This window comes from Ovis canadensis, chromosome 6 (genome assembly GCF_042477335.2).
Source record: "Ovis canadensis isolate MfBH-ARS-UI-01 breed Bighorn chromosome 6, ARS-UI_OviCan_v2, whole genome shotgun sequence".
Classification (NCBI taxonomy): Eukaryota; Metazoa; Chordata; class Mammalia; order Artiodactyla; family Bovidae; genus Ovis; species Ovis canadensis.
In genome coordinates this window covers 73,762,936-73,790,520 of record NC_091250.1, presented here as the reverse complement: position 1 = coordinate 73,790,520, position 27,585 = coordinate 73,762,936, and the positions used below count along the sequence as shown (strand labels likewise).

At 45.3% G+C, this 27,585-nt stretch overlaps 1 protein-coding gene across 18 annotated transcripts in view; it reads right to left on the bottom strand.

The window, feature by feature from the left end:
• TBC1D1 (TBC1 domain family member 1) overlaps positions 1-27,585 on the bottom strand; it is a 228,057-nt gene that overhangs the window by 26,873 nt on the left and 173,599 nt on the right. For all 18 annotated transcript variants that reach the window (XM_069593832.1, XM_069593834.1, XM_069593836.1 and 15 more), the window contains 3 exons: positions 23,462-23,647; positions 16,591-16,752; positions 10,483-10,641 (listed from right to left, as the gene is read on the bottom strand). In XM_069593832.1, the coding sequence (XP_069449933.1) occupies positions 10,483-10,641; positions 16,591-16,752; positions 23,462-23,647 (507 nt within the window). The remainder of the gene's footprint in view (positions 1-10,482; positions 10,642-16,590; positions 16,753-23,461; positions 23,648-27,585) is intronic.

The window sequence follows — 27,585 nt, the reverse complement described above, 5'->3', positions numbered from 1 at the left end:
TTTCGCTGGCTGCTGACAGACACGAGAGGTAATATCATTGAAAGACTTGGTAGGTAAGGCCCTTTTCACCCCGGTCGTAGCCGAGGTAAAGTGGCAGTTGTCATGCTCCTTTGAGTGGAGACATGATGGTGGCTGGGGTACAAGACCCTGGCAAAGGAACAATGAACTAGAAGTTGGACTTGCTGTAAGTGATAGGAGGAAAGTGAAAAACAGGATGGGTAGTGGAGAATCCAAGCCAACCGTTCCTAAATGCATGATTAAAAACTTCAAAAAGGGCTGTGGAGGAGACCATGGTATAAAGTTAACCCCACACAAGCTTGGAACCTTCTGTGAGATAGACTGGCCATCCTTTGGGGTGAGATGGCTCTCAGAGGGGACCCTAGTATTGGACAGAGTTCAGGCTGTGTACTCTGTGGTAACCGGATAGCCTAGCCACCCAGACCAGTTCCTGTACTCATGGCTACTCACTGCACAAAACCCATCCCCTTGGGCCAGGTATGTTATCTTGGAAAAGGAGAAAGATTTTTCTGGCACAAGCAGAACCCAAGCAAGAAAACTTAGAGGAAATATATTATGATTCGGAGGAGGAGGAACTCCCACCTTCCCCTCCACACTGGGGAACATGAGGTGGACCCCCAGAACAAGAGGAAGGGACGAGAGAGGAGGCAGGCTTTCCTCCTCCGCCTCCCCCAGTGGAGGCGGTTTCTCTCCCTCCTACTGTGCCAACATTATATCCACCTCTCCCCGGTTTAGAAGAGGGAAAAAGGGAAAGCCAAGTGTTTGGAGGTGGCTGAGGTCTACGAAGGCACCCTGAGAGAGAGAGGTGTTGCAAATGCCTCTTAGGGAAGTCCAAGTGGCACTGCAGGTGGGGCCAGATGGACACACCCATCCTGGCCCCCCTGCTCTTTACTATCAGCCGTTCTCTACCACGGTCTCTTGAACCGGCAAAGGCACACCCCTCTTGCAGGGTATGGTTGGGAAGCCGCAGGGTATGATTCATCTAATGGAGACTATTTTCAGGACCTACCGACCAGTGTAGGATGACACAGCCCAGCTTCTCCTCACCCTCTTCAGTATGGAAAAGAGACACTGGACCCTCACAGAGGCACGTAAGTGACTCCAAGAAACGCACCAGAGGGCCAACTGGACCCTGAAAGTTGGGCCTGAGGAGCCACTCCTGACACAAGACCAGACTAGACTTCAATACTGACCAAGGTAAGCAACCCTTGGAAAGGTCTAAGACGGCCATTATACAAGGCCATTATATAAGAAGGGGGCTTGCAGGCCTACTAACATGGCCAAGACTAACGTCGTGATCCAAAAGGCAGACGAGACTCCCACAGAGTTTTATGAGAGACTGTGTCAGCCGTTTGACAATACACCCCCTTTGACCCAGAGACCCCTGAAAACCAAAGAAATGCCACCCTTGTGACCCAGTCGTATCCAGGCATTAGAAGGAAACTCCAAAAGATGGAGGGGTTCTTGGATCTTACCAGCATCCAAATGACAGAAATTGCTGATGAAGTTTTTGTCAGTCGGGATCAGGAAACTACAAAGAGGCTGAGAAAAAGCAAAAGGAGAGGGACAGAAGGTCCTGTCAAAAGACAGCTCTCCTGGCAGCTGTGCTGGGCCGCCCAGATCTCAGTGAGCAGCCAGCTGCTACCAAGGGAAGGTGAACGGACGCTACGCCAGTCATCGGCGGGGGGGAGCCCTGGAACCCCGAACAAGGCTGTTTCCTGAAGTATGGGCTGAAGGTACCCACCCTGGACTAGTGAAAAACCACCATCAGGTAATAAGAGTCAAAGGTGAGGGCCCAGCGCATAAGGAAAAAACAATATTCTATGCCACTGCCTGCCAGGGAGGGAATCAGGCTCCTCACTGATAGGCTGAAGGTAGCAGGCACACTGGTGGAACATCAATCACCACGAACACCCCTATCCTCCCAGTGAAGATGGACGGGTGAAAAGATTAGCAGCCAGTTCAGGACTTGAGGTTAGGAAATGAGGGGACGGTGACCTTATACCCAAATGTCCCTAACGCCTATACTCTGCTAAGCCTAATGCCTCCTAATGCCCAGTATTTTACCTGTTTGGACTTGAAAGGTGCTTTCTTTTGTACAAGAGTGGCTGCAATTAGCCAAAGAATTTTTGCTTTCTAATGGGAAGACCCCAGGACAGGTCAGAAGACCCAGCCGACTTGGACTCAGCTGCCACAAGGATTTAAAATTCCCCTACGATATTTGAGGAAACCCTGGCAACACATCTCCTCTCCTTCCCGTCGGATGCTACTAAGTGTCAGATCCTACAATTGTGGATGACTTACTCCTGATGGCAGAGACTCGTTCTCAATGCTGGGAGTAAGATTCCCTTGGGCCTGCTGGACCAGGCTGGATATCAAGTATCGTGGAAAAAGGCCCAGATCTGCCAGACTGAAGCAAAGTACCTGGGATTTGTTATAAAGCAAAGGAGGTGTGCCTTGGGCTTAGAAGGAAAACAGGTGAGCAATCAGACAAGCCAGCCTACTACCAAAATGCAAGTGAGAGAAATTTTGGGAGCCGTAGGGTTTTGCCAGATCTGGATACCTGGCTTTTCACAAATAGCTAATCAAGAACTTTATTGTGAAAGCCCCCAAATAAAGGTGCAACCACCCAGCCACGTATCTGCCGGTGAGCCAAGGCCCTCCCAATGACTGTGAGGAGATGCTAGAGGAAGTCTTTTCTAGCTGACAGGACCTCAGAGATGTCCCCTTAAGTCAACCAGCTGAGACTTACAACACAGATGGGACCAACTACCTGGGACAGGGACACGGGGAAACTGAAGATGTGACCACAAAGGATCCAGCAGTCAAGGCAGGATGACGCCCCACACACTGGTCGGCTCAGTGAGCAGAGCCCAGGGCACTTACACGAGCCCTAAAACTGGCTAAAAGAAAGAAGGTAAATATACATGCTGACTCACGGCATGCCTTCACTACCTTACGTGTACACGGAGCATAAATAATGAAAGGGGGCTAATGACTGCATCTAGCAAGGAGATAAAAAATAAAGAGGAAACTCTGCTTCTGTCGGAAGCAGTGTGGGAATCCGCTGCAGGGGCAGTAATACCCTGTAGGGGCCACCAAAGGGTGGACACACCTCAGGCAAAAGGCAACTGTCTGGCCGATCGAATGGCAAAGCAAGCAGCCGCCCAGGACAATACAGCAACCAAGCTTACGGCGACACCTGTGGTGTCTAGCCTACTAACCGCCCAAGCGGCCCCAGCTGATGGCAAGGAAGAAACCACCTGCGCACGAACTGAGCAAGGAATGCTGTGGGAGGACGGATGGTGCAAACTCTCAGATGGGAGACTTTTCGACCCCTCACGGTTGGCATTTCAATTGGTTGCGGATTTCCACTATTTTGTCATACCACCTCTAACAGGCTTGTGTGCAGATGTAAGCCTCCGATGCATAACCTATGCCAAAAATAACCCGGCTCCCAAGGAGACCATGCCTCCTGGGATACAGTTAAAGGGGACCCCTCCATTTGAACATCTAGAAGTGGACTTCACTGAGGTAAAGCCATGCCGAGGATACAAATATTTGCTGGTAATGGTATGTACTTTTACGAGATGGGTGGAAGCTTACCCCACCAAAACTGAAGCAAAGGAAGTGGCCCGATGTATGCTGAGAGACATCATTCCTAGATTTGGGTTCCCTCTGAGTATAGGATCAGATAATGGACCAGCATTTGTGGCTGAGTTACTCCAACTGGTTTGCAAAGAAACTATATACAGCATAGAGGTCACAAAGCTCAGGAATGGTTGAGAGAATGAACCGGATTATCAAGGTGACTCTGGCAAAATGGATGCAAGAAACTGGCACCCCCTGGATGGACATGCTGCCATCAGTGTTAATGAGGGTCAGGATGACCCCCCCTGGTCACATGGGTATTCCCTCTATGAGATAATATTTGGGAGGCCTCCCCCAGTTATTTGGGAAGTAAAGGGAAATCTCTCCAAGCCAGGCTTCAGCAATACACAAACCGTGAACTTCCAGATGTTCAAGCTGGTTTTACAAAAGGCAGAGGAACCAGAGATCAAATTGCCAACATCTGCTGGGTCATGGAAAAAGCAAGAGAGTTCCAGAAAAACATCTATTTCTGCTTTATTGACTATGCCAAAGCCTTTCATGGTGTGGATCACAATAAAACGTGGAAAATTCTGAAAGAGATGGGAATACCAGACCACCTGACCTGCCTCTTGAGAAACCTATATGCAGGTCAGGAAGCAACAGTTAGAACTGGACATGGAACAACAGACTGGTTCTAAATAGGAAAAGGAGTACGTCAAGGCTGTGTATTGTCACCCTGCTTATTTAACTTATATGCAGAGTACATCATGAGAAACGCTGGGCTTGATGAAGCACAAGCTGGAATCAAGATTGCCGGGAGAAATATCAGTAACCTCAGATATGCAGATGACACCACCCTTATGGCAGAAAATGAAGAGGAACTAAAAAGCCTCTTGAAAGTGAAAGTGGAGAGTGAAAAAGTTGGCTTAAAGCTCAACATTCAGAAAACGAAGATCATGGCATCTGGTCCCATCACTTCATGGGAAATAGATGGGGAAACAGTGGAAACAGTGTCAGACTTTATCTTTTTGGGCTCCAAAATCACTGCAGATGGTGACTGCAGCCATGAAATTAAAAGACGCTTACTCCTTGGAAGAAAAGTTATGACCAACCTAGATAGTATATTCAAAAGCAGAGACATTACTTTGCCAACAAATGTCCATCTAGTCAAGGCTATGGTTTTTCCAGTGGTCATGTATGGATGTGAGAGTTGGACTGTGAAGAAAGCTGAGCGCCGAAGAATTGATGCTTTTGAACTGTGGTGTTGGAGAAGACTCTTGAGAGTCCCTTGGACTGCAAGGAGATCCAACCAGTCCATTCTAAAGGAGATCAGCCCTGGGTGTTCTTTGGAAGGAATGATGCTAAAGCTGAAACTCCTGTACTTTGGCCACCTCATGTGAAGAGTTGACTCATTGGAAAAGACTCTGATGCTGGGAGGGATTGGGGGCAGGAGGAGAAGGGGATGACAGAGGATGAGATGGCTGGATGGCATCACCGACTCTATGGACGTGAGTTTGAGTGAACTCTGGGAGTTGCTGATGGACAGGGAGGCCTGGCGTGCTGCAATTCACGGGGTCCCAAAGAGTCGGACATGACTGAGTGACTGAACTGAACTGAAAGGGAAATCTATTACAAAGAGGAAGGATGGAGATGTCTCGACATCTGGAACAGTTAGGGAAGGTGATCCATGATATCACCCCCTGTGTTCAGGACAGAACTCCACTTTCTCTTGGCAGTAATGTACACCCATACTCGCCAGGAGATTTAGTATGGGTAAAGGGTTGGGAGCAGCAGATGCTCTCCTGTTCGGCACGACGACCCTACCAGGACTACAAACTCAGGATAATGTGTTCCTGTCCTGGGCCCACTCGTATGGGAACTTCTGTAACACTTGTAACTGTTGGGTTTCTGGGGCCACACCTTTGTCGGTGATAGACGGACTTCCTTGGTGGGTGTCTCCCTTGCACAGAGGGGACTTCAGCCACCTCTGGTCGTTCTTGAGACAACAACGAGAAACGTTTCTTTGGTAACTCACAACCTGTCGATTCTTTCTTGGTGTAGCCTGGACTCTAACCAAATTAATTAAGGCCATGAGGTGACATCTGAGGTAAAAGCTATGTCTAATAGTAATCTTCCTTTTTGGTTATCAGTATTTTCTTGGACCAAAGGTGATTGGTAGAAAAACCTTTTTGCAATTATTCTGTTAATCACTGTATTAATTTTAGGCCTTGAATTCTCCAGTGTGTAACTCAGGGTGTAACCTCTAGACTGACAGCTTTGCTACAGCTACATTGTCCCTGGAACAATAATGACCCATGACCTTTACCCATCCTTAAAGATAAGATGAGCATTTAGAGGGGGAAATGTTGGGGCCACTGGGAAGTGGGCCAAGAGGAATTAAACCCCCTCCTCACAGAGGGCATGGAGAAGGCAATGGCACCCCACTCCAGTACTCTTGCCTGGAAAATCCCAGGGACGGAGGAGCCTGGAAGGCTGCAGTCCATGGGGTCGCTAAGAGACACAACTGAGCGACTTCACTTTCAATTTTCACTTTCATGCATTGGAGAAGGAAATGACAACCCACTCTGTTCTTGCCTGGAGAATCCCCGGGATGGGGGAGCCTGGTGGGCTGCCGTCTATGGGGTCCCACAGAGTCAGACACGACTGAAGCAACTTAGCAGCAGCAGCAGCAGCACAGATGGCAAACAGAAAGTGGTCAGGCTGTCTCAGATTAACGACAGCACCTGCACCTTCAAGTTGTAATTGTTAATTCTTCTGCGCCTGCATGTTGTAAAACTAATTAATAACATGTAACCAGTCATGTTGTGGCTTAAAACTCAACGTTCAGAAATGAAGATCATGGCATCTGGTCCCATCACTTCATGGCAAATAGATGGGGAAACAATGGAAACATTGACAGACTTTATTTTGGGGGCTCCAAAATCACTGTGGATGGTGACTGCAGCCATAAAATTAAAAGACCCTTGCTCCTTGGAAGAAAAGCCATGACCCACCTAGACAGCATATTAAAAAGCAGAGACATTACTTTGCTGACAAAGGTCCGTCTAGTCAAGGCTATGGTTTTTTCCATAGTCATGTATGGATGTGAGAGTTGGACCATAAAGAAAGCTGAGAGCCAAAGAATTGATGCTTTTGAACTGTGGTGTTGGAGAAGACTTGAGAGTCCCTTGGACTGCAAGGAGATCCAACCAGTCCATTCTAAAGGAAATCAGTCCTGAATATTCACTGGAAGGCCTGATGCTGAAGCTGAAGCTCCAATACTCTGGCCACCTGATGCGAAGAGGTGACTCATTTGAAAAGATCCTGATGCTGGGAAAGACTGAAAGTGGGAGGACAGGGGGACAACAGAGGATGAGATGAGTGGATGGCATCACCAACTCGATGGATGTGAGTATGAGCAAGCTCCTGGAGTTGGTGATGGACGGGCAAGCCTGGCACGCTGCAGTCCATGGGGTTGCAAAGAGTCGGACACGACTGAGCCACTGAACTGAACCAGTCAAGTAGCTGCTGCTGCTGCTGCTAAGTCGCTTCAGTCGTGTCTGACTCTGTATGATCCCACAGACAGCAGCCCACCAGGCTCCCCCATCCCTGGGATTCTCCAGGCAAGAACACTGGAGTGGGGTGCCACTGCCTTCAAGTAGCAGGGGGTATAAAACCAAGTCCTCCGAAATCACTGGGTCCTTGTTGGGAACCGATTCCCCTTGGACCCGCTGGTATAATAAACTGTACTCCACTAGTCTGAGTGTCCTCAAGAGGAGTGTTTTGCAACTCTGGATTCTATAACAACCTCATGGACTGCAGCATACCAGGCTTCCCTGTCCTTCACTGTCTCCTAGAGTTTGCTTAAATTCAAGTCCATTGAGTTGATGATGCCACCCAACCATCTCAATTTCTGTCACCATTCAATACAAAATCTATTATTATCACTCTTTAGAGGAAAAAAAAAATGTTGCAAAGACTGATTAACAGCTAATTTCAGAAAATAAAGCAGAAAGCTAAGAAAACAAAAATCCTTGCAAACCCAAAATACTTCCAACCAACAAGCATTCTGTTCTCTTGGCCAGGATATAGATGTTACTTCTAAAGAAAAACTGAAACATGATTTGTTTTTGCTCTGCTGCTCCACACACCTTTCTTGGGCCTTGAACTAGCCACGGTGCAGACAAAATAAGAAGCGCAGACAAAACAACTGACTTGGCAAATACCACACTGTGAGAAGTGAGGGGGGAGCAAGGGGCAGTCTGGAGGAACCTCTGGGCGTGGCCTCCCTGAACCCAGCAGAGCCGGCAGGGAAACAGGGCACCTGGGCCTCCACTGGGTCTGGGCCGACACTTTGCTTCTCCGGGTCTAAGGGAAGAGGGGAGGCTGGCCCTGGAGGAAGCCTGGAGAGATGCACAGATGTTACCGTTATCAGGGAAATGCACTATTGGAAACAGCTTCTCTGGGGCCTTGGCGGGTACTGAGAGGCATCCAAACTGGGGGCTGTGATGGGAAAGAAGTGAGGTGGAGAGAGGAGGCCACACTGTCATCAGGAGGGGGAGTGGGGGCGGGGTGCCGATAGTCTTCGGGTGCAAAGGGTGAGGGTGGGAGATGGGCAGGAAGAGAGAAGAGAGACCGTGAGAGTGCAGCCTGGCCCTGCCTGGAGAAAAGGCGCAGATTCTGGCTCGCCTGTGCAGACCCCCTGCCAACTAGAGGAAAGGCAGCCACGGGGCCTGAGAAGGGAGGTGTCAAGGGGAACTGTGTAAACACACTCCCCGGGGAAGAGCCCCGCCCTCATGCTGGTTCAGCCTTTTCTCCCCTCTGCAGAAGAGTAACTACATAGCATCCGCAGAACAAGGAGAAGGGTATTCACTGAAAGGGACTGAGGGAAAAGAACATCCAAGAATCAGGACGGCTCCTCCTCCCTTCCCGAGTGGTGTGGGGGAGTGGGGGGAAGAGGGGGTGGGGTGGAGACACAGACGGCTGTTTGTACTCCCTCCTCCCTTTCAACCTCCTACCCCAAATTTATTTCTTTCTTCATTTCACATGATAGAAATATGATGTCATGTTTTCTGTTACTCATCACATTAGCAAACACAGTTACTGCCAATTTACAGAAGTGCTTCCTTGGGGTCAGTGGGCCAAATGGGCTCCTGCCCCAGGCCTTGCATGCTCACTGTCCCCAAGTTACAATCACGGCCTGGCAGCATCACCCTCCACCCAGCTAGCGTGGGGCTCCTAGGAGCGTGTGGGACTCCTGGGCAGAGGGCCTGAGGGATGGAGGGGTCCACTGCAGCCCAGAGCCAGAGCGGGTTTAGGTCCTGGCAGGAAGCTGTGTGACTGTGCTCAACACTTGACCTCTCTGTGCCTTGGAGACCATCCTCATTTCTTAGAGAGGGTTCGGGGTCAATTTCCCAAGGCTGCGGTGAGGGTCACGGGAGATTGGGAGGCCAGCACCACGCCTCAGTCAACATCAAGAGACTTAACTGAGCTCTACTATGTGATATGCTCTGTCCGAGGAGCTGGCGTACAACGGCCCCAGGCCAGCCCACAGCGGGAGGCCTGCAGCCCACTGGGGAGAAAGGCCATAAAGGCATTGCCACCTAGCTGAGTGCAGTGCGGGCTAGGAGCAGAGGCCTGCAGCCCCAGCGCTCAGCGGTGCACCAGCTCTGCTATGTGGCGCAGGTCACCTAACCTCTCCGCATTTCAGCGTCCTCAACTCCAAACAAGGGCAGGAGGAGGGACATGTCCCTGATTGCACTGTGAGGACTGAAGGAAGCAGTATAAGTAACTTCCCCCAACATTCGGTCCAAGGGAAAGTTAAGTATTAACATTAATAATGATGGTAACTGTAATACTACTACATGAGTCTGCTGAGCAGAGTGTAGAGGGTAGGACAAAGGCTAAGCAGAGGCACCTGACCCAGCCTGAAGGTGGGAGAAGAGGCTACCTTGGGGACAGAGTCTCAGAGATGACATTCAGACTTAGGCCTGAAGGGGAACACTTATGAAGCCGACCCTGATGAACTGCAGTGAGGTTGGATAGAGAAGCCTCGGTACTGCCCAGCCCGGTTCATGTCAACTGGAGGGAAAGGTCCTGCCTCCCCCTGGCCTCTGTGCTAAGGAACCTCAGTGAGTTGGGCCGTGATGGGGGCCCTGACCCGGCCTGGGGAGCCCCAGGGCAAGAGCACGCAGGACCATGTGCTCTAGAAGCAGCTAGGCCTGGAGCGCAAGGAGTTCCCCAGGAGCCCTGCTGCCTGCAGGGACGGAGGCCCCAGGGGGGAGCAGAGGCAGGAAGGATGCGCTGCTCAGCCGTCTCCTGGAAATACTTATAGTATAGTCAGTGATTTGGTAAATGCACGACCACACTTACTGTGACCACATCCTACCCTCTGAATGTTTATCTCAGAGTTGACTGGATGACCCTGTAAAGTGAGGGTCTCACAAATTGCTTTCTAGATTTTTTTTCTAAATTTTTCTAATAAATCCTGTTTGTAAACCACAGAGACTAGGGTAGCTCCTGTAACTAAATGCAGCCTTGGCTCTGACACTTGCGTTTCCAGGCTGTGTGTTCGGTTGACGATAACCCCTCCTATCAACCTCCAAGTCACTGAACTGAACCCTGGGGGAAACCAGGGCCTGCATGGTGGCTGCCTGCCTCACCCCAGAGCGAACAAGCCACCAGGCACAGGGGGAGGTTTTTATACCTGAGAAGACATTTGTGATGACTTCAGGGCTCTTTTATTTGAAAATCTTAGCAGTAAACTGTGATCGCTAAGCCTAAAGGCAGACCACTCAATAACCCAGATGGCCTCTTCAGATTTCCCGAGAGAGTACGGCTTCCATCTCCACGTCACGTTGACTGCAGGCTTACCAAGGTCGATGAGAATGGCGTGCTGCTGGGAGGTGAGCTGCTTTAAGAGCTCTTTGTAGGGCGTGTCCTTGGGCTGCTGTTTGCAGGGAAACGGGTGCTTCAGGTGGTACTGCTCCGCCAAGAATTTCCAGATTTCACCCCGGTGGTGTCGTGGCACACCTTCAAGAGGAGGGGTGGGAAAAAGACAGACTTCATGTACAGAATACAGCTAAGTGATGAAATGAGTTGTGTCTCATTCTACTGATTCAGCTTCTTGTTCCATTATGAATTAACGGCACAGAAATGGAAATAAAACCACCAAAATTCCGTCCTATTTGGTCCCTTCCTTCCTCCACACCCCTTGCCATTCTTCCCTTACCTCCCTGACACCCTCCTACCTTTCAAGTATATATGTACTATGTTTGGACTCTGGTGGACTGTGCCAAACTCTGCAATGAACTGATGAAAGACATGAGAATCCTTCAGTTCAGTTCAGTCGCTCAGTCGTGTCCGGCTCTTTGTGACCCCATGAATTGCAGCACGCCAGGCCTCCCTGTCCATCACTAGCTCCCGGAGTTCACTCAGACTCACATCCATCGAGTCAGTGATGCCATCCAGCCATCTCATCCTCTGTCATCCCCTTCTCCTCCTGCCCCCAATCCCTCCCAGCATCAGTCTTTTCCAATGAGTCAACTCTTTGCATGAGGTGGCCAAAGTACTGGAGTTTCAGCTTTAGCATCATTCCTTCCAAAGAAATCCCAGGGCTGATCTGTACCAATTAACACTGTCCTCAGGAAGTAACTGCAAGCGTGTGAAACGACACTGCAAAATGTGATCTCAGAGAAGGGACAGAAGCAAACAAGCGAGTGTGGAAGAAGGAGATGAAGGTTTCCTGGATTCCTTCACTGGTGCCAAGACTCAAGAGCAAAAGAAGAGAGAAGTCGAGTCAGAGGAAGGGAACTGCTAGCGTTTGCCTGGGCCTCCGAGGACACCGTGAGGGAGGAGCAGACAGGTGGCAGTCAGGCTAGACAGGGCTTCACTAGAGGTCAAACTGAGGGCAAGGGACCTGCACTTTATGTGGCAGCTGAAAGGAGTCACCAAATGTTTTGAAGCTGGGGAAGGAGTAGCTGAATCAAAGCTGAGATTCTGGAATACTGACTGGACATCCTTCTACAAGGGTGGGCTGGAGGAAGCGGTCAGATGCTAGACGGGATAGTCGGCATGAACGTGCCCTGGTAGGCATTCAATGTGGACCTGAAAGCAAGAAAAATTACCTGGGAGCCTCTTCCTGATGTTTTAGATGTGACTGAGCTGAATACTGAGTGCTGCTAAAACGCCGTCTAAGAGAAGTTCTCTTAAAGTCAATGAGGGCTCATCAGAAAAAGTGACTGTTCTAAATCAAATTCTTGTGTTCATGACTCCGCTGTTTCAAGGCCCAGATGTGGAAATGCGAAGACCAAGAAAATAGCAGGATAAGACACCAAACCCTACTCATTCCTGAGAGGAGAGCTCTTCAGAGGAAGGGAGCCTCTGACTCAGGGATTAATTTTTCTATCCAGAAAAAGCATGTGAGGACCGTGTAGCCTTCCCTGCCCCTCAGGGACCTACCCAGGAAGGCTACTCACCAGTCCACCCAGCCATCTCTCAGAGCAGGTGCTACTCCATGAAAGAGCAGCAGTTACCCTCCCCAGGAGGTGACCAGGTGCTGTCGCTGGTCCACACACTGCACGTCATCCCCACAACCTACTGTGGGGAACGCGACAATATTCCACATGGTGAGGAGGAGGAAACAGAGGCCCCCTGCTGAGCAGAGATGCCCCAGTGGGTTGGTGGCAGCCTAGGGACGGTGACCGCCATTTTCTCTTAAAGTTCTCTCTGCTGGACAAGCTGCTACTCACAAGGATGATGGGGAGAATATTTTATGTTCCTACCTGGCAATTAATAATAAAATCATCATTTGTGGATCTGAACCAGAGAGTCAATTTCATTTATAACAGACCCACAGGAACTCTAGAAAGCGCTGCTCAGCCATCTCCTGGAAATACTTACAGTATAGTCAGTGATTTGGTTTTACACAGTGGGAGAAAAACATGACCACACTTATTGTGACCACATCCTACCCTCTGAATGTTTATCTCAAGAGTTAACTGGATGACCCTGTGAAGGAGGTTGAATGGTGACCTCCAAAAAGGTATGTCCACATCCTGATCACCAGAAACTATGATTGTTACCTTATTCGGGAAAAGGGTCTTTGCAGATATAATTAAGTTAGGCAAAGACCTTGAAATAAGATCATCCTGGGTGATCATTATCCAGGTGGTCCCTATATCCAATATTTTCAGAAGACAAGAGGAGGAGATGCCATGTCCATGGAGGCCGAGACAAAGTGTTGTGGCCACAAGCAAGCAATGCTGACGGCCACCAGGAGCCTGAAGGGGCTGAGTGCAGCCTGCCCACACCCGACTTCAGACATCTGGCTCCCAGCACTGAGAGAAGACTTTCTGTTGTTTCAGCCACCAATTTTGTTATCATGTGCTATGGCAGCAACAGAAAACTAATGTATTCTGTTATCTGCCTTTTTATATTATTCTGTTTCTTTTCTCCCTACTATTCCTGCTTAGATGTTTCTCAAGGGGAGAGGTGAGTATAGACACGTATAAACCTCGTATTTCAGACCATAGGCTGAAAAATAGCATGTTAAATGATTAATAGTGGGGCTTTCAACAAAATATCCTGTCAAACTGGGAAATATCCCAAGTTATGAGAGGACCAATTTCCCCTTATTACTAAATCATTCCCATTATCTTATCAAACTTTTATTTGGGGGAGGAAACAAGTATTGGCTGTCACTGACAGTGCCACATACTCTGGAGTTTAAGGGAAAGCTTACATTGTATGATTTAGAAACAAAGGGTCATGCAAACTGGTGCCAATGTTTTTGGTAAGAATGATCTTCAACACCTTGCCCCATGCTCGGTTTTGCCTCTACTCCTGACCCCAGAGAGAATGCTGGCAACGGACCAGGGCCTGCAGGCAGGAGGCCACCCTCCTTCCATATGTAAATACTTTTAAATTTTTACTGCCTTTACTGCTCATTATTTATATGGGGGAGGGGGACAATCTTCTGAAAATAAAGAGAGATAAGGAAGAAAGTGAAAAACCACCCCTTACTAGAGGTAACACACAATTCACCACCCAAAGCAGGAAGCTTTTGACAGTGAAGGGGAGGAAGGCTATCAATTATTGTACTTGGACAGGTGGAAAAGCAAGAGCATGCTGGGCAACCCGGATATATGGCTGTCCTCCCTGCAACTCGGGCATCTGCAAACACGCCACACACAGTGACGGAGACACAGAGCGGCACATGAGGCCCCGCTCTCCTTTCTCAACAACTTACCGCAGACATCTTCTACATCAGTTAATACAAAGCTACTGTGCTATTTGCAAGGAATATGACCAGGGTGTGGCCATGTGGTTGGGTTGTTCAGTCATTAAATGACACCATGGTCAACGCTCTTCCCACTGCCATATATTTTTACTGATTAATTTCTAGAATGGGTTTCTACACGTGGCAGTGCTGGGGCAAAGGCACGAAGAGACTGCACCTATCTCACACTGCCAGCTGCTCAGGAAGCCTCTCTAACTCTCTGCAATGCCACTCCTAGAAAAGTGTGGTCCAGGTTCTAAAACTCTACCTTGCCACCTTTGGATAAATCATTTAAAGCCAAAGTAAACTTTGAATTATTTAAAATTCCCTATAATTCTTCCTCCTCGTACCAAGTTGACACCCTAAAATCCCACCATCCTGATCCAACTTTAACTTGGGACATTTATGAATCTCTCTACTTCTGCCACTTAGGGGTCTTTAGATCATCAAGAAGAAAGGCCTTGTTACCCGTACAGGGCATGTTTTTATTTCAAGGGTTTGTAAGTGACTCGGCCTCTTCTTCAGAGATTCAAGGTGAAGTTCTGATTTGATCTCTTTTTATAATAACTCTGAGTTAGGAGGTGGACTGTGGTCATCTGTTTAGAGGTGTCAGATCTTATATGTTGAAACCAGCTGAATAACTGACAAATAACAATTTCCTTCTACAGTTGGTAAAAGGAATAGTAATAATCCCTTTACAATTAGTGATACAAAGTTCCTGGCACAGAAAGTGATGTGGCAGCTCACCCGAGTATAAACTGTCCAATCCCCTATAGTCAGCTTCATCATGTAGGTTCCAGACACTGTGCTGAGCTCAGTCGTGTCCGACTCTTTGCGACCCCATGGACTGTAGCACACCAGGTTCCTCTGTCCATGGAATTTTCCAGGCAAGAATACTGGAGTGGGTTGCCATGCCCTTCTCCAGGGGCTCTTCCTGACCAAGTGCCTAGAGTACTTCTATTTGGTTCCTCTTGTAAACGCATGATGAAAACCACTATATGTCCAAGTGCCAGGCTCCTAAGAAGCTCAAACATTTGGACTGCTGTCACAGAACCATACAATTTACCTATGCAAAAGTAGAGCCACCTGAAGACTACCATCTAGTCAACAGTGACAAGGGAAAGACAGGACTCATTCTTTTCTCTGCTTTCTTTTTTCAAAATGGCAATCTGGGGACAGGTGGTGCAATGGTAAGCCTCGAGCAACCATTAATGCACAAAGAATATAAGAGCTGGAAGAAAGCTGTGAGATCCTCTGTGGTGTCCACACCTCTCATTCTGGAAGCCAGAGGCCAGAAAGATGAGGACAACTGCCACAGGCCACTGTGGCCAATACAAGACCTGAGTCCTCAGCACCCATAACAGCACGGCCGAGGCCTCATTCAACCTTGGGCAGCATCAGTGGTGGACAGAACTCTAGCAGCCTGGGATGCAACCTACTCTGTGGTCCTGGGCCCATAACTCAACATCTCTAGGTCCAAGTCTCCTTAAGCATATAAATGGGAAAGTTATAACTAGTGGTAACTCATATATAAACTTAAGCGGTCAAAACTCAGATAAAGGTTAGATAATACCTAATAGAGAGACCGTATTAGAAAAGCTGCTTTGCTCCATTTACTCGCAGAGACAAATAATGCATGTGCAACTTGGTTTACTGAACTGCTGACGCAGCCAGAAGATGAGATTTACCACCTTTATTCCAACCACCTGGTTATTCACGCCCAGACTGCCAAGACTTCAGGAGCACTAGAACTAAGTTAGACCCAGGAAACTTCCCATCTTGCCAGCAGATATTAACACACATTTTAAAATAAATAGTTTTGTGTTACTGGAACACTAACAATCACTGAAGAAGAATCAATAAGCTCTAAAATGGAAGTCAAAGTACCTCCAGTTTTTCTTTTGAAATGTTCCAATGAAGGACCAGTTTTTTCTTTTTAAATGTTCCAATCCTTACAGACTGATACTTTGATAAAATACAGTGAATTAGCAATAGAAAAAAATAAGACTGACAAAATATACAAGACCACTTTTTTCCACTAGGATCACTGTCAAATCATGGGGGAAGTTTCTAGATGCTGAGTCTCAAGTTCCGCACTTACCTTGGATAAGCAACTGTCCAGACCAGCACACAGTCAGCAGATCACACTGAAAACACAGGCTGCCAACACGCCACAGCCTTTCAGCAGAGCACACACCTGCAGCAGCTCCTCACTACAGCCACTGTTGTCACGCACATCTCACACACGTGTCAAGTGAGGCTCTGAGAGGTTAAGCCATTTGCCTAAGATCACTCTGCAAAGTACTGGTAGAAGCCCAATCCCAACCCGAGTCTACCTGCCTGAAGTCTGGGCTGGACACTGTGACCTGAGAGCACCCAGACAGAAGGGACACAACTTGTTGTCGGTTTACTATTTAACTCTGTGTATCATCACATCATTATACAGCTTGTAGGTAACTATGCCCTGAGGTGTACCTTTTTCTTCTTCCTGTTTTCTTAATTAAGAGAAATCGTAATGAAGAGAAATTGTAGTTTAAGAGAAATTGTGATGAAGACATCTGGAAACAGATTAGGTAAACACATGATAAATAGGAGAGAGACGGCCACTGAAATTGAACCTAAAAAATTTTTTTTATTCCATACTTCTCCCTAGCCATCAACGAGGGGTGAGGCCAACTGGACTGATTCCCAGTTAGGCTTACCTTGGCCAACAGCCGAGTGCATTTTTTCCATGTCAAACTTAATTTTTGATCTTCCTGGAGTGCTAAGGATCTTTTCCCACACTGTAGTCACTTCTTTAAGACAAGGAGTGATTTCTTCATAATCAAGCTTTAGGCGCTTGTTCAGCAAATCATTCTCAGAGGCTAGAACAGACAATTTAAGAGCACATTAGTGAGTTATAGCTATGTGTCTCCTGTCTCACAGCAAGGCTGCCTGCTTATCACCACCACTGAGACACTTGCAGCCAGCTTAACAGGTCCAAGGTGAAGACCGGTTCCCGCCCCACCCCAGCTTCCTTATCACAGAAAAAGCTATATACCCAGGAGGCATCCCTGATCCCTCTTATTCCTTCATCCCCGATGGATTTTGTTGGCTCTACTGCTAAAATATACTATACCTATCCAATCCTATCCATCTCCATAGCTACCCTACTAACTGTAAACCTATCAAAGGGAAGAACTGTGTGTTAGAATTCCTAGTGCCTGCAGGATTAGATTTCAACAAAACTTTACCTAAACTGGACTTCCGTGGTGGCTCAGATGGTAAAGTGTCTTCCTACAATGCAGGAGACCTGGGTTCTATCCCTGGCTTGGGAAGATCCCCTGGAGAAGGAAATGGCAACCCACTCCAGTATTCTTGCCTCGAAAATCCCATGGACGGAGGAGTGTCGTAGGCTACAGTCCATGGGGTCGCAAAGAGTCAGACACGACTGAGCGACTTTACTTTCACTTTCACCTTAACTAGGAGAGGCTCTCAGAGGACAGTTCCTTCTTACTTGGAGCCAAACCTTTAAGTATTGACAACGTCTACCCTTCCTCAAGTTTCTGCTGCCTGGGGCTGAACAGAATAAATCTACCTTTTTCACATGGCATCTTCTCAAATACAAGAAGACAGTTACTACTTCCTACCTTTTTCAGCTTACAGGTCCATTAGGAAGAATTCTACCTGAATCACCAAACTGGAGGTAGGGGGATCAACAGAAGAAAAGGAACGTAACTGAGCACTCTAAGAAGGACTAAAGCTGACGGCCTTACTCCCACCAAACCACTGATTCCTATTCAGATCACAAGGGCAATGCTGTCAGTCCCCCACCCATTCCACAGCACATCCCCCATCTGGACTGGGAGTTTATTGGGAAAGCAGGTAGGAGACATAGCCAAGCAGGGGCCAGTATACAGGCTTCTGCAGAGCTGCTAAACTTGTCTTATGACAATAATAAACGAATACTATACGTCTTCAGTACTTTATATTTAGCAACATTTAATGTTAACAACACTCTAGGTAGGGTTTTTTTAATGTTTCTTCAATAATATTTAAAACAACATTTTTATTTATTAATTGACAGATAATTGCTTTACAATTTCATGTTAGTTTCTGCCATACATCAACATGAATCTGAGAAAGGGTTTTTTTTTGAATGAGAAGACTGGGCTCAACACCCAAGGCCCAAGCAGAAGGCATAGTGGGCCTAAGCCCCCCGCCTTTCTCTACTGATTTCTACCACACTGCAGAACTTGCTGTGATGAATGACACATTGTTTTCTAGGGATGTATCAATTTGGAGCCTTAAATATTTTATAGAACCCAGTGGAGCTGTTTGGACCTAGAGTTTTCTTTCTGTGAAAGATTTTTAATACAAAGTTTATCTCTTTAACAGATATAGGGCCATTCAGACTTTTTTTTTCCTTATTTCAGTTTTGATAAATTGCATCTGTCAGTAAGTTTGTCCATTTCATCTCAGTTGTTCAGTTTATTAGCAAAGAGTTCTTCTTAGTCCCAGAGACACTGATAAGTCGGTGTGCACCTCAAATAAGTTTGCTCTCCCCTGACCCCATAAACACACACTCCCTAGCCCCAAATCTTAATTCTGGAGAAGACCGAGGTTGAGCAGGTTCATTACTTTGTCCAGGGCAGCAGAGTAGGATGTGCTGGGCACAGATTTTTGCACCCTGAATTATTTTTAAAATAGGAAATTACCACTGTTTCCTTGAGTCGCTCCTGTAAAGATTTAGTGAGATGAAATACACTTAGTTGTTCAGTCTCTCAGTTGTGTCTGACTCTTTCTGACCCTGTGGACTACAGCATGCCAGGCTTCCCTGCCTTCACCAACATTCAGAAAACTAAGATCATGGCATCTGGTCCCATCACTTCATGGCAAATAGATGGGGAAACAATGGAAACAGTGAGAGACTTTATTTTGGGGGGCTCCAAAATCAATGCAGATGGTGACTGCAGCCATGAAATTAAAAGATACTTGCTCCTTGGAAGAAAAGTTATGACCATTTTAGAGAGCATATTAAAAGGCAGAGACATTACTTTGCCAACAAAGGTCCATCTAGTCAAAGCTACAGTTTTCCCAATAGTCATGTATGGATGTGAGAGTTGGACCATAAAGAAAGCTGAGGGCTGAAGAATTGATGCTTTTGAATTGTGTTGGAGAAAACTCTTGAGAGTCCCTTGGACAGCAAGGACATCCAACCCGTCCATCCTAAAGGAAATCAGTCCTGACTATTCATTGGAAGGACTGATGCTGAAGCTTAAACTCTAGTACTTTGGCCACTTGATGTGAAGAACTGACTCATCTGAAAAGACCCTGATGCTGGCAAAGACTGAAGGTGGGAGAAGAAGGGGATGACAGAGGATGAGACGGTTGGATGGCACCACCAACTCAATGGACATGAGTTTGAGTAAGCTCAGGGAGTTGATGATGGACAGGGAAGCCTGGCGTGCCACAGTCCATGGGGTCACAAAGAGTCGGACATGACTGAGCAACTGAACTGAACGGAACTTCACAGACAAGATGCTGCTCAGAGTGCTGCCATCTCTTGAAAGCTTAGGAAGGGAAGGAAGGCTAAGGGGCTGGGAGGCTGAGTTATTAAATGACACCCAAACTTGTAGAAATTTTAGAAAAACTACACTATCTAACTTTTTTATAATAAACATGCGGTATGTAACCAGGAAAAAAAAACTTTTAAAAATATCTTCAATTATAATTCAATTAAAACTCAAACTTCTCTGTGTTACCATTATGCAGATAACCACGATGATTTGCAGAGTCAGACATCCTGGAGTGTGAAGTCAACTGGGTGTTAGGAAGCATTACTATGAACAAAGCTAAAGCTAGTGGAGGTGATGGAATTCCAGCTGAGTTACTTCAGATCCTAAAGGATGGTGCTGTTAAAGTGCTACACTCATTATGCCAGCAAATTTGGAAAACTCAGCAGTGGCCACAGGACTGGAAAAGGTCAGTTTTCTTCCCAATCCCAAAGAAAGGCAATGCCAAAGTATGTTCAAACTATTGTACAATTGCACTCATTTCACATGCTAGCAAGAGGATGTTCAAAATCCTTCAAGCTAGGCTTCAACAGTACATGAAGTGAAAACCTCCAGATGTACAAGCTGGATTTAGAAAAGGAAGAGGAATCAGAGATCAAATTGCCAACATACATTGGATCATACAGAAAGCAAGGGAATTCCAAAAAACATCTACTTCTGCTTCACTGACTATGCTAAAACCTTTGACTGTGTGGATCACACAGTGGAAAGGACAAAAGAACAAACTGTGGAATATTCTTAATGAGATGGGAATACGAGACCACATTACCTGCCTCCTGAGAAACCTGTAAGCAGAACAAGAAGCAACAGTTAGCACTGGACATGGAATAACAGACTGGCTCCAAACTGGGAAAGGAGTACATCAAGGCTGTATACTGTCACCCTGCCAATTTAACTTCCATGCAGAGTACATCACGAGAAATGCTGGGCTGGATGAAGCACAAGCTGGAATCAAGACTGCTGGGAGAAATATCAGTAACTTCAGATATGCAGATGATACCACTTTAATGGTAGAAAGAGAAGAACTAAAGAATGTCTTGATAAACGTGAAAGAGGAGAATGAAAAAGTTGGCTTAAAACTCAACATTCAAAAAACTAAGAACATGGCATCCAGTCCTATCACTTCATGGCAAATAGATGGGGAAAATGTGGAGTTAGATTTCATTTTCTTGGGCTCCGAAATCAATGCAGACAGTGACTGCAGCCACAAAATTAAAAGACGCTTGCCCCTTGGAGGAATAGCTGTAACAAACTTAGTGTATTAAAAAGCAAAGACATTACTTTGCTGACAAAGGTCCATATAGTCAAAGCTATGTTTTTTCCAACAGTCATGTATGGATGTAAGAGTTGAACCATAAAGAAGGCTGAGCACTGAAGGATTGATGTTTTCAAACTGTGGTGTTGGAGAAGACTCTTGAGAGTCCCTTGGACTGCAAGGAGATCAAACCAGTCAATCCTAATGGAAAGCAACCCTGAATAATCACTGGAAGGACTGACACTGAAGCTGAAGCTCCAATACTTTGGCCACCTGATGTGAAGAGCTGACTCACTGGAAAAGACCCTGATGCTGGGAAGGACTGAGGGCAGGAGGAGACAGGGATGACAGAGGATGGGATGGTTAGATGGCATCACCGACTCAAAGGACATGAGTTTGAGCAAGCTCTGGGAGTTGGAGGAAAGCACAAGTCAGCCTCCAATGGTCAACAAGTAAGTGAAGTAGGTTCAGACGACAGGGTTTGATTCTTTCTTGGATGTAATGCTCCAAGAATAGTAATAAATATTTGATCCATGCATTCCAAAGCCAAGAAAAAGCCTTAACCATGGGAAAAAACTCCTTGTATATGTTCCTCTAATTTCTTTCCCAAAGAGCATGCAATTCAGCCTGAACCCTTAATCAACTGCAAGAGTATCTCTCAGCTGCAAAAAAAAAAAAAAAAAAAAAGAATAGAATGGTTCTCTCTAGTGAACTTCTGGCTGGTTTTTGTCAAATCTTGCTTTTGCATTTAATAATAAGGTTCTGTACCCCTCATGTAACTCCAAGAAAACCTATTAAATGTTTTTAGATGATTCATGATCAGGCTCTTATTGGTGATTATTTTCCTCAGCAATATAGGTACTGTACACACTGACACAATGCTTCCTAAATGATATTTAGGAAGTTTATTATGCTTTTAAGTTGGACTTTATAGAGCTAAGGAAAGAAATAGACTCAAACAGTAACAATATGAGACCACACAGGACAGAACTCTGCTGGATGAAATAAGGAAGCAGCAAATGAGGATGCTAGCAAGGGCTACTGAACTCAATGCAACACCCGGCAAGGTATTCCAGGTACCTTAGGGAACCCTTCCGCATCCATTCTAGCTGGCCTGGCCATCACTTGCACAGCTTCACAAAAGCTTTGCCTCTGTGGCAATCTGATTCTGTATCATCAAGTACAGTCACAATTCCCAAGAAACATTCCCAAGAAGCCAGCCAGTATCCTTTGCATTTTACAACTACGTTCTGAGTTCCTGAGGCTGCCATCTGCAAGAAGACTGGATAGGATAAGCATCAAGGTTTATGGGCTATATGATGAATGTAACTGCCTTTTAGTTTTTTAACAAAAGTCCCAACCAACATCCAATGACTCTAAGTGCTCTGCTCCAAAGCTGTCATTTAGTTCATGGAACACTCAGCGATGCCATCACTATCAAATCTCTTTTAGACATCTGCTTTTAGAATTACTTTCAAGAACAGGCAACAAAATGATAGAAAAACAGAGTTGGGAGAAAACTTAGCATTCACTGCTATAAAATCCCCTCACCACGGCATCTCTTTCCACAGAAGCCTCATGGGACGAGCGTTCTTTCTCAGCTTCAGTACTGGGTATGGAGAGGCCATGACATCATCAACAGTCCGTTCCAGCTGTCCAACTATTCTCATTGAAAGGTCTTATCACTCTGTATTTGACTCCTTGCCTTTGGTCAGAGATGATATACTCGTTTGGACAACGAACCTTATTCATCAGATTTGCTGCCTTAACTTTTAAGTTCTATAAAAATGTTCCAATAAAAGATGATCTGCAGTCAAGGAGCAAGTTCAACGAAACAGGAAGTAATTCCAAAACTGCTCTGGACGGGGTCAGCATGTGCAAGCCTCCCTTTTAAAGAGTATGTTCAGATTTCTCAACCAAAATCCTCCCTATTTTACACTCAGACAACTCTCTGTACTCCAAGACCCATGTTCTTTCTGTTATACTACCAGGTGCATAAAACATAGCTTCTCAGCTACTCTGAAAATAATACTCGATTCAAATGACTGATGGAATCAGGAAACGAACAAAATGCAAACTTCAGCCTTCACGCCTCCGTCTGGCACTAACATAACCCTGGCGCTGCCCTGGGCCTCCGTGTTCTCTTCAGGATACTAGCTGGCCTTCTGGAGTAACGTAGCAGGGTTCTCGGGTGACACAAGGGGTGCAGAACCTTACTATTAGACGCAGTAGTAATAAGTAACTTCTGGAGTTGTCACCAGGATTAAACGAGTCAGTCTATGTAAAACCTGAGTATCAATACAGGTAGAACTCAGCTAACCCCAAGTCTAGTTCTCTGCTTTTCAGGTTAGCTGCAACTCACTGAAAAAGTACACAGTGAGGTTATGAACTTTAATGATTTATGTTGGATCTGTTCATACCTGATACCCAGGCAAAGACTACAGCAGAGGATGAAGCAGGGACAAGAGAGAGAAGAAAACAAAAGACACTTTTCAGAGAATTAAAGCTGACATTTGAAGGATGCCTTTCAGAAGATTCAACTTAATACAATGGGTGAAATTATCATTAGATCTCCCCAAAGTAAAAGGCATTAACTTTACTTTAAAAAAGCAACACAGGCATTTAATATGTATATTTATGTATGTTGGAGTACCTTGCTTCTTTCTTTTTAATAACACATCTCTGTCTGATGTGTCTCACTTTAGAGTCAGGACCAAGTAAACGACCATCAGGCTAGTTTAGCGTTAAAAGAAGAAAACCAACCTTGCAGCTTTTGATTTTCCTTCTCCATCCTGAGCAGCAGTATCTGTTGCAGAATGGCCTTTTGCCACAGCTCTCGAAGTTCACGTGATGTCCTTTTCTTTTCCTCTGGGACAGGGCCAAAGGGTCCATCTTCACAAACTGGTTCTAGTGGAGATCGTGGGGGAAGGTCTCCCAACTCTGAATAATCTGAGGAGGCAAAAGGACATTTCAGGACGGTCAGTTTTCTTTTTTCCTTTTCATTTATTTTATTTTTGAAGTGAAGTATAGTTGCTATACAGTATTATATGTTGGCTTCCCAGGTGGTACAGTGGTGAAGAATCTGCCTGCCAATGCAAGAGACGCAGCTTCGATCCCTGGGTCAAGGAGATCCCCTGGGATCACGGCATGGCAACCCACTCCAGTATTCTTGCCTGGGAAATCCCAAGGACAGAGGAGTTTGGCAGGCTACAGTCCACGGGCCTGTAGAGTCGGACACAACTGAGCACACACACATTATATGTCACAGGTGTATAATATAGTGATTCACAATTTTTAAAGGTTATACTCCATTTATAGTTCATACAAAGTACTGGCTATATTTCCTGTGTTATACAATATATTCTTGTAGTTTATTTTATACATAATAATTTGCATCCCTTATCCTCTTCCCCTTCATCCCACCTCCCCCTGAACCACTAAGTTTGTTCTCTGTGACTCTCCTTTTCTTATTATATTTATCACTTTATTGTATTTTTTGGTTTATACATACAGTTTGCATCTTTCTCTGATTTATTCCACTTAGCATAATACCCTCCAAGTCCATCTCTTGATGCAGCAAATGACAAAAATTCATCCTTTTTTAATCACTGAGAAGTATTCCATTGTATACATATACCACAGCCAGAATGGCCATTTTTCAATAAAAAATTATATTTAAACATAGGCCCTAATCAGAAAACTCTGCTCATTCAGATATTAACAATGACATTACTAAATTTAAAATTCAAGTTTTACTATGAATTGAAAAACTACACCTGATCCACAAACATAGAACAAGTTATACTGCTACATTAAATAGTAAGAAGTCACAGCAGCTGGGGAAATCTTCAAAGACACCTACTTTGTAAGGTATAATATTTTATATTTTTCTGAATTAATGACTACATAATTGATAACCACAGCAAACTTTCATATAGTGCTTACTCTGATCCAAATTGTTCTGCAGGTTTTATGTATATAATTCATTTACCTCTCAACCACCCTAAAACGCAGGTATGGTTAACTGTTCAGTTCTAAAGAGAAACAAGGGTTACAAGCCTTGCCCAAGGCCACACAGCTAGGAAGCAGTCAGAGCCAGGGTTGGAACCCAAGCAGTCTGGCTTTCACGTACATTCCTGACCACTGTATTATAAGGCTAGGTGCTTTAAAAGAAGATTAAAACTTTTAATCTTTAATTGCCAGTAGTAACAGTGACCATTAATAGTTCCTCTACCAAGCACTGGGCACCATGTCAGGTGTTTCATATGGACAGACTTCTTTCATCCTGATGCCAACTCCAGGAGGCAAGTATCAGCCTGAAGAGAAAGCTACGGCTCAGAGAAGCCAGATAATTTGTCCAGGGTGAAACAGTAAGTTCATGCTTTCTATAGATACCCCTACAGTTACAAAAGGGGCTTCCCTGGTGGCTCAATTGGTAACGAACCTGCCTACAATGAAGAAGACCCAGGCTCAACCCCTGGGTCGGAAAGATCCTCTGGAAACAGGAATGGCGACCCACTCCAGTATTCTTGCCTGGAAAATCCTATGGACAGAGGAGCCTGGAGGGCTACAGTTCATGGGGTCGCAAAGAGTCAGACATGACTGAGTGATGACCACTTTCACAATTTAAATGTCTCTTTTGACATCAATTTTCAAATTTCTATTTCTTAGCTGAAATCTCTTTATAGTTCAAGAATTTGTACCTTTCCCAACTGCAGACATGATGTTGCTTGTGCAGTATTACTGTAACCAATACCTTACAGACACGCACAGAGAACATCCCAATGGCTCACCATGAAAGCAGTGATGAAGAGCTGCATTAAGTTCCCCTACAAGTGGACCTCATCGGACTCAGTGCATTCTTAACACATGCAATGAAAAGCCTGTGCAGGCAACCTGAGCCTCACAACCATCCACCAGACAACACACTCTCTGTTCCATCCAATGGCTCTAACACTATTCCACGTTATGTCTAATTTATAGAACGGTCATCACCATTGCCTTCTATCTAAAGCTGGGTTTGTTTTCCTGCTGTGAAATCATGCATAAGCCACAAAATGCTTAATTTCCTAATGTAAGTTGTCTATCTTAAATCCTCTTAAAAATGTTGGATTGAAAAAGTAATAAGCCATTAAGAGTATTTATCACATTTTTATTTACACTTATTTCATTGTGAGCCTATTAAACAAATGAACTAAAATTGTACTTTTTTGGAGGCAAGAAATAATAGACCACTTATGAATAATTTATAATTTATGAATAACAGGCCATTTATGAGGATGTTCAGTATAATGGTCAATTTAAAAGCAGGAATCAAAACTATCTATATTGTATGATCTCAATTTTATAAGTATTATGAGAGGCAGACAGTTCAGTGATTAATAGGTCAGGCTCTGGAGGCAGGCTGCCTGGCTTTTAATGGTTTTATTTTTTTTTCTTTTAATGGTTTTAATCAACACCCTGCATGTGTGGATTCTGTGATCTTTAGCAAGTTTCTTAACCTCTTTGAGCCTCCATTTCCTAATCTTTCAAGTGGGAATAATGGCCCCTCCCTCATAATGGTGTTACAGGGACTGAGTTAATACATACATACAAACCACCTAAAACAGGGTCCCACACACAGGAATATAGAGAATACTAACTCCTATTGTTGGCTACCAGATATTAAGGGCAGACAAAAAATACTAGAAGGAAACACATCAAAATTTAGTCCCTCAACTGTAAGCTCAAAGAAGGTTAGAACTTTGCCTTCTTGTCCATAAGGGTCTGTCCAGCACCATGCAGGCCCTGGCAACCAACAGGTGCTTGATAAATAATAGCTGAGTAAGAGATTGGCAGGTTCTGGGTTTGGTGTGATTGCCATTCATTTGTATTTCCTGAAAGTTTTCTAAAATTTACAGTAATAAACATTTTTATAATTGAAAATTAAAGAAAATACTGCAAACTTGTTCTGATTTAAATCAAAGGTTGAAAAAAATGTTCTCTTGCAAAAGACTTAGAAGACAACTCACCTCTCACAACCTGCATGCTTAGAGGGGCACTCATGACTGAACATAATACAGTCTAAATTAATTTCCTTTTCAAAAGGAATTTTAGTCTGTTTTCTTCTTTTACCATCTTGGCTGCTGACACTCTGCTGGACCCTGCAGTTATGATTCAAGTTCTGCTTTATCTCATACTGGAAGTATTTACCCTTCCTCTGGTTCATAAAAGATTCTCGTTTCCAAAAAGTAATTCTTGTGAGCTGTCAGGGGTGATGCGGCAGGAGCGGTGGGTAGAGCCGAATTTCAGCAGAGCTTTATGTGTATATAGAAAAAAACCAGGGACCGCCTGTCACCTGAGCATTCAGTGGACTGAATCTGAAGACTCCTTCCCATCCTTAAACTCTACCAGTAAGATGAAGACTCAACTCTCGTGGTCTCCTTCCTCAAACTGCATCCTTCCTGTCTGCCACAACCTTTCTCCTCTTCAGTGTCCTAAAGATTCCTACGACGTTAACTTTCAAACTGGGAGAATGAACAGGGCAGTGTGCCTCAAGCTGGGCTGATGGAACGTGTCTAGGAATTCTGGCTGTTCGGTCCCCAGACCCACCTACTCTCTGCCAACTAGGCTGCTGGCAAGAACCACAGTCTACAGAAGCTTATGACACTCCAGGTCCCGCTATTTTCCTATTCAAAGAAATCAGATTTGCAGAGTCCGAGAGCTGTCTGGTGATGATGACTGTGAAGTTTAAGACATAAATTGCCTCCCTAGGGTTCTCTGTAAAAAGCAGAGACATTACTTTTCTGACAAAGGTCTGTTTAGTCAAAGCTATGGTTTTTCCAGTAGTCATATTATGGATGTGAGAGTTGGACTGTAAAGAAAGCTGAGAGCCAAAGAATTGATGC